Source organism: Sturnira hondurensis, unplaced genomic scaffold (assembly GCF_014824575.4).
Source record: "Sturnira hondurensis isolate 20B ecotype Veracruz unplaced genomic scaffold, ASM1482457v3 Scaffold0008908, whole genome shotgun sequence".
In the NCBI taxonomy this organism is placed as follows: domain Eukaryota; kingdom Metazoa; phylum Chordata; class Mammalia; order Chiroptera; family Phyllostomidae; genus Sturnira; species Sturnira hondurensis.
Window position 1 is genome coordinate 3,302,371 of NW_028081539.1, and position 12,204 is coordinate 3,314,574.

At 38.4% G+C, this 12,204-nt stretch overlaps 1 protein-coding gene across 2 annotated transcripts in view; it reads right to left on the minus strand.

Annotated features, from left to right (window-relative positions):
- The window catches only part of PRIM2 (DNA primase subunit 2), a 294,335-nt gene that overhangs the window by 239,458 nt on the left and 42,673 nt on the right, over positions 1 to 12,204 (minus strand). For both annotated transcript variants that reach the window (XM_037056323.1, XM_037056324.1), the window contains exon 6: positions 464 to 553. In XM_037056323.1, coding sequence (XP_036912218.1) covers positions 464 to 553 — 90 coding nt within the window. The remainder of the gene's footprint in view (positions 1 to 463; positions 554 to 12,204) is intronic.

The following is a 12,204-nucleotide window of genomic DNA, read 5'->3' on the forward strand; positions in this document are numbered from 1 at the left end:
AGGAGAACACGTGTAACAGCCCAAGCAGAACGCAACCACATTCACACAGGAAGACCGGCCAAGCGTGGTGTCAGAGCCCAACAATAGCCAAGAGGGCTTCTGTGCGGAGCAGTCATCCAGAACAGGCAGGGACAGGAGTGTCCTTGCGGGGGCGGGGGCAGCGCAGCATGCGGTATAAAAGCCTGAGCACTGCAAGAAGAGAATTCCCTTTAGAGAATGGCTCGCAGCAGGGAGTCAGAGCCCAGGCAGGACACGGCGGTGTCTGTGGGGGCCAAACGCCTCACACAGAATGCTGGCTCACTTCCACGTGGGTGAAGAAGAAATGTGCATGGCAAAGGGGAAGGGAGGCTACACACACACACACACACACACACACACACACACGGGTCCATTAAATACAAAGTGTACAAAGCTCACTGTGACACATTGAACAGCCCAGACAGTATTTTAAAACTTTACATACCTTATAAACTAACTCCGGCACAATCCCACCTAAACTGGGTGAGGAAGCAACAATATCCTTTTGTCGGAGTGCCTTCTCTTCATCACTTATCTAAAACAAAACATATTTTATATCACTCAAGAAAGTGAGTCTTCACTCAGTTTCTATACAATACTTTCCTGTTCTGGTGAAGATTTTATATTTTTATAAAATTTGTTAAACCCAGATATTCCAAATCATTCCTAATATAAGATTACCAAATCATTATTGTCATTAATGAAGGCAAATATAAAAGAAAATTTAAATTCAATATACTTTCAGATTTCTACTCTGCCAATTTCTGATGACATAAACCAAAAGAATAATAGCAGAAAAACAGAGAGTATTATGATATTTAAAAAATTATAGTAAAAACTCGGGGTAATATAGTCTGAAAATGAGCATTATCCCAATTCAAGAGTTATGCTAATTAAAATACCTATTTGCAGTCAAGAATGATTTAACTATTTCTCAATTTTCTACACATAAAACAACTCCAAACTTAAAATACTAGTTTTTCTAAAAACAACTGTAATTCTATTATCTCAGACTAATTGTGGTTTTAAAGAGTGATATATCTGCCCTGGCTGGTGAAGCTCAGTGGATTGAGCATGGGCCTGCGAACCAGATGATCCCGGTTCGATTCCCAGTCAGGGCACATGCCTGGGCTGCAGGCCAGTTCCCTGCAGGCCAACTCCCAGCAGGGGACGCACGAAAGGCAACCATACATTGATGTTTCTCTCCCTCTCTCCTTCCCTTCTCCTGTAAAGATAAATAAATAAAATCTTTATATATATATATATATATATATATATATATATATATATATAAACTTCTATGCAGAAAAATAAAAGATTTGCAACTTAAGACCAAATATAAAAGACAAACCGCAGGAAGTATTTTCATCACTGGATATCTGAGTTACTCTCAACAAGCCCTTTAGAAGTCAGGCATAAATACTCGTAATTCAAAAGTAAACTACAGCCACTATTCATGTAAGTGAAAATAATAAAAGTAAGTTAAAATAAAAATGTCATGTTGTTTTCTACCTGTCAAACGGCAAAAGTTAGAAAATTCAGGGTACACAGCGTTGGGACAAACTCTGTGAAAGGCACTTCGACAAAACGTATCAGGAAGCGGTAAAACATGCAGACCGGAACAGTTTACTTCTAGGATGTTAATCTTAAGTAAACAACAGGACAAGCACACAAACAGGAGCAATCTTTCTACATCACAATACTGTTTATAATATTAAGAAAATACAAATGCTCAACAACAGGTATTTGGTTTAAAAATTTGCAGTAGATCCTATTTCAGTAGAGCAGGCTACATTATGCAGATCAATGTCTCACAGAAATCAAAGCAAAAACACTGAAGAAATTTTTTAAAGCATTTTCTTTACAGTACAGAAGACTAATATACAAAGTCAGGCCCAGAGGAAGGATGGTATCTAACTTCATTCTAGCTCCATGGAGACCCTCCTGCTCAAATGCCATGGTCATTAGAAAAAACCCCAAGCCCTGAACTGGTTTTAAGATGGTCCCTGATTCATGCCCCGACGCCTGGCAGAGGCAAACCCAAATCTTCTGTGGAGCAAAGTACATTCACGGCATGCCTTAAATGATTCCTACAAATATATTTTCAAACACAGTGTCAACTATATTGCATTTTATATAACAAGGCACACAATAAAACATCAGTTCATGAGCAAAAACAAAAAAATAGACTCAAAGCACACAGGTGTGTAAAGAAATAAAAGACAAGTGTAATGACAGCTATATGAATAGGACACTATAAAAACTTATTTGAGAAAGAAAGGAAAGAAAGGAAAGGAAAGGAAACAAAGAACTAATAGAAACACAAAACAACCCAGGAACCAGGATTAAATATTCAATGGAGCCATAAACACCTTAAGTTTCAGATAATGTGGATGAAGTAATTTAGACCAAACCATGTGCATCACAGTTCTCACAGGTCACTTAGCAACTGCCAGGCTAACAGTCAAGGCCTGTCATTTAAAGCCCACTTTTATATGTGCTCATTCTGGGGAAGCAGCTTCAAAGAAACTCTGTCCAAAGTGGATCAACTATCCCCTACTCTAGGGCCCCTGAAGGATTTAGGTGGGGGCAAACCAGAAGTTCATCAGCCATCACATGGATCAGTCCAATTCCCAAGTATCTAGCAGGCCAGGGACCTCGGATTAGGGATTGAATTGAAGTTGGCCTGGACTGCCAGTGCCCCCAGACCCATGAGAGAAACAAGTGAAAACTCTTACGGAGAAAGCTATAACCCTCTGAGGCCCCGGTGTAGCTCTCCAAATAACGTTCCAAACCCCATCCCCAGTACTCAAAGATAAAGCTCACAGGGATCAAGACTCCACGAACAATCACCAGATCGGGAAGACCAAATATGAGCATAAGGATTGGAAAAGAAACAAAACTGTCATCCTTCACAGATTATAAGGCTAATATCCTTAGAAAAGTCAGAAGAATCCACAGATAAATTATTATACCTGTTGACCTCATTAGTCAATGTTTCCGGATATAAGGTCGAATGTAGAAAAACCAATCATATATCTGTACACCAGCAGCCAAGTACAATAATGGAATTTTTTTAAGGTACCACTTACAACAAAATTAAAACTATCAAGCACCGAGGAATAAATCTAACAAATGATAAGGAAGGCCTCTACAAAGATACTATAACTTTACTGAAGGAAACAGGAGAAAACCTAAATAACAGATAACCCATAAACATGCACCAGAAAACTTAATATTATAAATGTGCCAATTCTCCTCAAATTGATCTATATAGTCAGTACACTCTCAAACAAAATCACAATGGCTTTTGTGTATGTCTGTGTCTGTTTGTAAACATTTACAAGTTGGTTCTAAAATGTATATAAATATGCAAGAGGCCAAGAATAGCCAAGACAAAAATAAGAGACAATCAATCCAAGAAAAATAAGAAAAAGATACAAATAGGCACTTTACAAAATGATAAAATACAAAAAATCAGTAAGTCTACGAAAAGATGCTCAATCACCTTAGTCATTAGGTAAGTGCAAACTAAAACTGTAGAGGAAAGCCAATTACATGACACTACACAGACATGAGAATGGTTAACATTAAAAATGGGGGAAAAACGTTCGTGAGGGTGTAGAAGAACTGCAACACCCATTATTGGTGGGAATATAAACAGTTCGCCCACTTGGGAAAAAAGACCTGGCAGTTGCTTTGAAGATTAAAAAGACCTGTCCCTATGACCTACCAATCCCAGTCCTAGGCATTTACCCAAGAAAAATGAAAGCACATAAGCATAAAAAGCCTTCTATGATTCCATTTATATGAAGCTTTAGATCAGGCAAAAGTGAATAGTAGAAAAAGACCAGAGTAGCAGTTATATCTGTGAGAGCCAAGACAGATTTATTGAGGTGGAGCATGAGGAAACTTTCAGACAGTAAAGCTCTGAGTCTTCCTCTGAGTTTAAGTTGTACTAGTTTATGCATTTGTCAGAATTCATGAATTTGGTATACTTAAGATTTGGGCATTTCATTGTATTGGGTTAGGGATCAAGTTCATTTGTTTTTTTCCAGAAGACGGCTCTAGTAGCACTTACTTGTCTTTAACTTCATTTGAAACAATTTTGTTAGATTGTATTGTGACAGCTGTCATATCAGCGTGCATTTAAGAAAAATAAAAATTGGTTAATGTGCAGCCATTTTAATAGTGTAAATGGAAGAAAATAAGCAACATTTTTGGCATAGTATGCTTTACTATTTTAAGAAAGGTAAAAATACAACTGAAACACACACAAAAAAAGATCCGTACCCTGGCTGGTATGGCTCAGTGTATTGAACGCTGGCCTGTGAACCAAAGGGTTGCTGGTTTGATTCCCAGTCAGGGCACATGCCTGGGTTGCGGGCCAAGTCCCCAGTAGGGAGCACAAGAGAGGCAACCACACATTGATGTTTCTCTCTCTCTCTCCCTCTCTCTAAAAAATAAACAACATTTTTAAAAAAGATCTGTGCAGTGTATGGTGAGGGTGCTGTGACTGATCAAACGTGTCATGTGGTTTGCAAAGTTGGAAAAAAAAGAAATTTGGAAAATACAGGCAAGAACCTAGAGCAATGGGAACTCTCTTAACCTATTGACAAGAGCATATTTGGTATAACTTCTTTAGAAAATGGGGTATTATCTCAGGAGTTGAAAGTAAATATACCCTATAACCTGGCAATTTTAGTCCTAAGTATATACATCAAAACACATAAGCAAACTTTTGTCTAGACAAGGCCAAACAGTTAATATGTTAGGCTTTGCAAGCCATAAGATCTCTGTCACAAGTCCACAGTTTTCTGTTGCAGCAGAAAAACAGTGGAAAATAGCTATATGTAAGTAAATGGACACAGCTGTGTTACAATAAAACTTTATTTATAGGCTCTGAAATTTATATTTCATATAATTTTCCTGTGCCAAAAAATGTTATTTTCCTTTTAAGGTTTTCATCTATTTAAAAAGGAAAGGGAGGAATAAAAATAAAATAAATAACAAAAAATATATAAAAACCAGCCTTAGTTTGCAGGCCATGCAAAAACAGGCAGCAGCCAGGATTTGGCCCAGGTCCACATTTTGCTGACCCTTTCCCTAGAGCAATGGATTCCAAACTATAATATTCACAAGAATCACCTGGAAGGCTTAATAAAACACAAATTACTTGGCACCAGCCCTACAGCTTCTGATTCATAAATATGTAGTGGGTCCCAAGAATTGGCATTTCTAACAAGTTTCCAAGTGGTAGGAATGTTCCAGTTCTCAGACCATTGCCATAAAGCAACATACAAACAAGTAAACGTGAACAAGCATTATTCATGTAACCATAAGGTAACATTATTCACAATGGACAAACATTGGAAACTCAAAGATCTATCAAAAGCAGAATTAATAACTGTGGCTATATTCAGTATAAAATAAAGCATAACAACAAAAACAATACAACTTCGCACAATGTGCATAATCTGAAATATATATTAAGCAAAATAATGAACAAAATAAACATGAACAAAATAAAATATACCTGATTGTTCCACTTATATAATGGTTTATTTATTTTTATTTTTAAAGAGTTTTATTTATTTATCTTTAGAGAGGAAGGAAAGGAGAGAGCGGGGAGAGAAACATCAATGTATGGTTGACTCTCATGCGTCCCCTGCTGGGAACTGGCCTGCAACCCAGGCATGGTCCCTGACTGGGAATCAAACCGCCATTCTTTTGGTTCACAGGCCCGCGCTCAATCCACTGAGCTACGCCAGCCAGGGCCTAATGGTTTGTTTTAATACAAAAAATTATGTGGTTTAGGAATGAATACTCGGGTCAACTAAAGAAAAAATGTAAGGAAGTGTTTACCATCATGTCAGATTAGCAGTTTCCTCTAGAAGAGAACAGAAGACGGGCTCAAAGGGGCAGAGGGAGGCATCTCAAGGCAACAGCAGTGCTTCTTCCCCCACCTGAACGACAGCTAGACTGACGTTCACTTAGTGGTCAACTCCTAAGTTCTGTATTTTTGCACTATACTCTTTTCTGGATATGTTTATACTTCTTACCACTTAAAAGGTTAAAAAAAATCAATAGTATTATAATAAAATATGTATTCAGTAAAATTCATAAATTATGGAAATTTACAATTATTGTCATAATGCTGTTGGGTGAAAGTACATTAATACGGTTAGGTGTAGGAAGTAAAAAAATCTTTTAAGAGATTCCAAGTATGTGTTTGTGTGTAACTTTATGCCTGGAAAAAGTCTACATTGTCTAACTTTGGATAAAGGGACCATACATAATTTATATTTTCTTCTTTATAGATACACTTATTTGATTACATTTATCCCTTAGATATTTCATGTTCTGGATTTTATTATAAATTACTATTTCCCTATTTCAATTTCTAATTGTTCACTGCTTTCTTGCATATCATTTTAATGTTCATTTATTAAAAAATTAAAGAGCCCTGGCTGGTGTGGCTCAGTTGGTTGGAGCATCATCCCATAGCCCAAGGGTTGCAGGTTCAATTCCTGATTAGGGCTCATGCCTGAGTTGTGGGCTTAACCCGCAGTCCAAACACATGTAAGTACAGGCATGTGCAAGTGCGGGCGTGTGCAGTCCCCGTTCTAGGCATGTACAAGGGGCAATCGATGCTTTTCTCTCACATCAATGTTTCTCTCCCTCCCTTCTTCTCACCCTTTTATCCCTTCCTCTTTCTCTACAAGTAATAAAAAAAAAGTCCTCAAGTAAGGATAAAAATTTTTTTAATAAAATTAAAGATAATGTTGACTAGCTTAAGTCCAAAAGTATTACAGTGACACTGTAGAATCTCCACTTTTGGCATACCCAGTGATTTCCACATTTACCCAAATCTACTGAGTCAAAGACTTCTGTTTCTTACTAGTAGTATTAGTTAAGCATGTCTTTCTCTGTTTTCCATGGAAGGTAGAAATACAATAGAAAATGAGAAATACAACAGATTTTCAAATGCATTTTCAGAACAAAAATCCTTCTTCAAGAAAATCTTGCTTGAAAACATACTGTGTTGCAAAAACTAGAAAAGGAAAATACTCTGGTTGAAGCCGGGCTAGGCCCAAAGCACTGCCTATTCGCCCCACCAGCACTCCGCCCCGGCCCTTCTGTGGCCCGTTTCTAAAGGGGACCTTCAGTAAAACCCCAACAAGATACTTAAGCAATTGCACAAACAATACCATAAAGATGATGAGAGAAGTAAACTAGGGTAGATTAGTAAAGAATGTAATAAGCTTTTCTTTCACTGAAATGTACCCCCAAAACAAAAAATAATAATATCTAGCCTTGATTAGATTAGAAATAATGGGTAAAATTCTAAGGAATTCAATGTGGTTCCAAACCATTCATCCAAAATAACCAGGTGCACTCCCAAATCGCATGACAGCGATCTAAATTACATTTAGTCACTTCCTGCATTCCAGCCTTTCAGTAAATACTTTGTTTTCCCTTGGTGCATTAAAAAGTTCACCCATTTGTCACATATATTCTAAATTTTCATTCATCTATTTAGTTAGAGCCAAGATTTAAATTTCCAAAGAGAATACTCACTGAAAAGATTGTCTCAAACTTTACTAATTAGTGTAAACTGCTACTGACTTCATTATTTCAAAAGTTTAAATAATCTGGAGTACTCCCTTCTGCTTTCTAGCTAAAAACCACTGAGAAAAATATAAAAATACTTCCTCAGACTCCCTTAACGAGGTCACCTACTGCTTGCCTCAAAAAGACTCATTGTCTCAAAGAGCAAGACAAAATTAAATGGCTTCCTGCTTCTACTAACAAAGCGTCTCCTGTAAGAGTAAAACAGCTACGGTGGAACGATTATAAAAGCCAGCAACAGAGTGGAAAAGACATGATTTTTGTAACTGCAGAAACCTAAGTTCAAATCTTAAACAAATTAATTAACCCCTTCATACCTCTTTTTCTCCAGTAAAATGAAGTACCTACTACATGTAGCTTTTAATAAAATAAAATATAGGGAGAGTCTAGAATAGTCATCACAAATAGTCTGCCCTTAATAAATGGTACACATTTATTATTATTATCAGCAATGTACATTTTGATTATCTTCTGTTTTCCAGGCTTTTCCCCCAGAAATAAAGTGAAAAGTTTCCTGCATCTAAACTGGTTTCAATAAACTTTTATTAGTTAAAACTACTAACTGTATTAAACCAACATGTAACTGGTGTTTAGAGGGTGTTCAAAATACTTAATAAAGCAAGCTAGGTTATCACTGCAACATCTCACAATCAAGACACAGTAAGTTCCCACTTACTATCGTCAAAAGGTTCTGTGACTTTAAGCGAAATAACATATAATGAAAATTTTACTATAGGTTAAATGGTAAGCTCTGACAGCATCTCATCAACATTACAACAAATGATGTTGAATGAAATGATGTTATTCAAGGACCTATTATATATCATGCTTCATAAAATAAACATCTTCCTAAAGAGAAGTATATAAACAAACTGCTTTATATGGAATCACATTTCCTAAGTGACTTAATTACTATTCCAGAAATGCTCAACCTTCACTCTGACTAATTTTCAATCGGCAAAAACCCTGATCATTTGAGCTTTGAAGTCCTTCTCTTCCCAACCCATTCATAATTCCCCACACCTCAATCCCTACCATCTATACCCACCCACTCAATGGTCAATCCCGACTGCTTCAAATGGCAAACAGTATAATGGTAGAATCTTCTTGTCAAGCACAAATCACTCTAAGCATTAATAGTTTGTGTAAAGTTTTATTTCTATATTTTATAATTGCATTAGTTTACATGCTACCTTACTAAAAGAGTTAAGGATTTGGGTTGGGTTTTGTTTCGTTTTTTAAATAATACATTCTCCATCAAACCAAGAACAGCAAGAGCAGTCTCATTCTTGCCGGCAATCCTGAATGGAGGTCAGGAGCAAGCTCTGGAGAGGCAAAATGGTCCTACATAGTAAACACATAGGTAGAGGCTGTCTGTGTAGAGGCTTGCATTACTACTCACCCTATACAGAATCCCTTATGTATCCCCTAACTGCTGGACTCCCACATGGCCTTATAAGTTGTTGTGGCCAGTGAAATCTAAGCAGAAGTGGCAGGTGTCACTCCCAAGCAAAAGCCTCATAAGCACATGGTTTACCTACTTCCTCCCTCCCTCTGCCACAGCAAATGGTGAGGTCCAGATAAAGACTGCTCAATCCACGGAGCTGTGCGTCAGTACCACACAGAGCAGGGCTGCAGATGATGGCCCACAGGAGACACAGGGCATGAACAAAAAATAAACCTTCTCAGTGGTCCGGAGGCTTGGGGATTACTTTTCACCACGGCATGAGCTGCCCTGACGGCAGAGTCATCTCTCTCTTCTTTGGATCACATGATTTTATCAACAAAAATATTCTGAGCACATACTTCCAGTATATGTATACTGTTATAAATTACATACACATACTATTGTACATTATGTATGTAAAATAGGCCTGCCCTAAAATGTTTAAAAATTAGGTTGAAAATATACCTTGTATTATTTATTTCCTTCCCACATTCCCAAATGATCATCTCAGGCACACCACTTGGACGTCTGTAAACTGTCACCCTACCCTCTACAGTGAAGATATAAATAAGGCTTCCCAGAGATTTATTCTATAAGCCTCCAATCAACAACATTCAATCACGTTTATAAATAATGTGAAGTTTTCTACCTGAATGCACATAGCGCACGCTTGCTCTCTCTTGCTCTCTCTTTCTCTCTCTCTCTCAGGCCCTGGTGCTTAAGCAAGAATGTGCATCAGGTTTGCAGTGGAGCTTTTCAAACTTATACATTCCTGGTGCCACCCACACCTGCAGACTGAAACCAGGTGAACATTTTTTTAAGTCCACTAGTGATTCTGATACACATCACCTGTCTAGAGAGTCATCCCAAGGAAAGAATCATCTTTTCTAAAATAAATTTATCATGTCCTGAAAATACCAACATTACTGCTAAAATTTTATTTTCTATGTAGAATTCATTCATTCCTTCTAAAACACTGAGGACCTACTATGTGCCAAGCACTATTTCCAACAGATGAGATCCAACTATAAACAAAGAGAAAAAAACTGTCCTCATGAAGCTCACCTTTTATGAGGTGAGAAAGAAAATAAACAATAAATAATAAATAAATAATCAGGTAGCAAGCACGACAAAAGACAAAAAAAGAAGTGCTATGGATTGGCGGACTATACTTTCAGATGTACGGCCAAAGCCTCTCTGAAGATGCTACATTTAAATGGAGACATGAATGAAAGGAGTCAGCCATGTAAACCCATGGCAACACCATCCCAACCAGGGGTAACATCCCAACCAGAGGTCCTTTTAGGACCTTTGCCCTAAAGGTCCTAAAAGGTCTCTTTTTCCTCAAGAGGAAAAAGGCTGGAGAGCTGAAGGAACAGGAAGAAGACAGCACAGTGGCAGGCAGGGGGTGGTGCCAGAGATGAAGAGAGAGCTGGGTGAAGCCCTCAGACTCGGGTAAGATAGACGTTTATACTAAGAACTGTGCATTAAACAGAGGGAAGTTAAGAATGAGTTCCCCTGCGCAGGCCAAGAGGCTATTTTGGTAGTTTAGGAAAAAGATGATAGTGGACTGAACTGGAGGAGCACTGGTGGAGAAAACACAAGTGGACAGAGCTGGAGTGGATTTTGGAGGTAGCAGAGATGGACAGACTGCAAATGAAGGGGAAAAAACTTAAACTGGTGCCTTAGTCACTGGGCAAATGGTGATGCCATTTGCTTAATGTCTTTCTTGATCCTCATTATGCTCTTTATTTTTTAAAAATATATTTTATTGATTATACCATTACAGTTGTTCTATTCCCCCCTTCATTCTCCTCCACCCGCACACTCCCTCCCCCACCATTCCCCCCCCTTAGTTTATAACCACGTGTCTCAACTTCTTTAGATTCTATATTTCCCCCACTATTCTTGCCCTCCCCCCTATCTATTTTCTACCTACTGTCTATGCTATTTTCTGCGCCTTCTCCCCCCTTCTCCTCCTCCCACCCCCCTGTTTCTAACCCTCCATGTGTTCTTCATTTCTATGGTTCCACTCCTGATCTAGCTGTCCTCTTGGTTTGCTTTTGTTTTAGGTGTGGTTGTTAATAACTGTGAGTTTGCTCCCCTTTCACTGTTCATATTTTTCATCTTCTTTTTCTTACATAAGTCCCTTTAGCATTTCATATAATAAGGGCTTGGTGATGATGAACTCCTTGAACTTGACCTTATCTGAGAAGCACTTTATCTGTCCTTCCATTCTAAATGAAAGTTTTGCTGGATAAAGCAATCTTGGCTGTAGGTCTTTGGATTTCATGACTTGGAATACTTCTTTCCAGCCCCTTCTTGCCTGTAAGGTCTCTTTTGAGAAATCCGCTGACAGTCTGATGGGTACTCCTTTGTAGGTGACTGTCCCCTTATCCCTTGCTGCTTCTAGGATTCTCTCCTTCATTTTGGTCTTGGCTAATGTAATTATGATGTGCTTTGGTGTGTTCCTTCTTGAGTCCAACTTCTTTGGGGCTCTCTGAGCTTCCTGGATTTCCTGGAAGTCTATTTCCTTCACCAGACTGGGGAAGTTCTCCTTTATTATTTGTTCAAATACATTTTCCACTTGTGGCTGTTTCTTTCCCCCTTCTGGTACCCTTATAATCCGGATGTTGGAATGTTTAAAGATGTCCTGGAGGTTCCTAAGCCTCTCCTCATTTTTTTGAATTCTCATTTCTTCATTCCTTTCTGGTGGGATGTTTTGTTCTTCCTTCTGGTCTATTCCATTGATTTGAGTCCCAGTTTCCTTTCCATCACTATTGGTTTCCTGTGCATCTCCCTTCATTTCAATTAGTTTAGCCTTCATATCTTCCTCTAATTTGTGACTATAATCAACCAGTTCTGTGAGCATCCTGATAAATAGTGTCTTGAATTGTGCTTCTGGGAGGCTGGCAATTTCTCGGTCGCTTAGAGTTATTGGCTCTGGGACTTTGAGTTCCTCGTGCGCCATCTTTTGGGCTGTTCATGCCTGTTACGTATCGGGATCAGAGCCCTAGGTGTTCACCAGGACGGGGCAACTAAGTCGCTGGGTTGTGACGCGTCCCGGTTGAACAGGTTCATTGTTGTCGGACTTCTGTATAATTCAA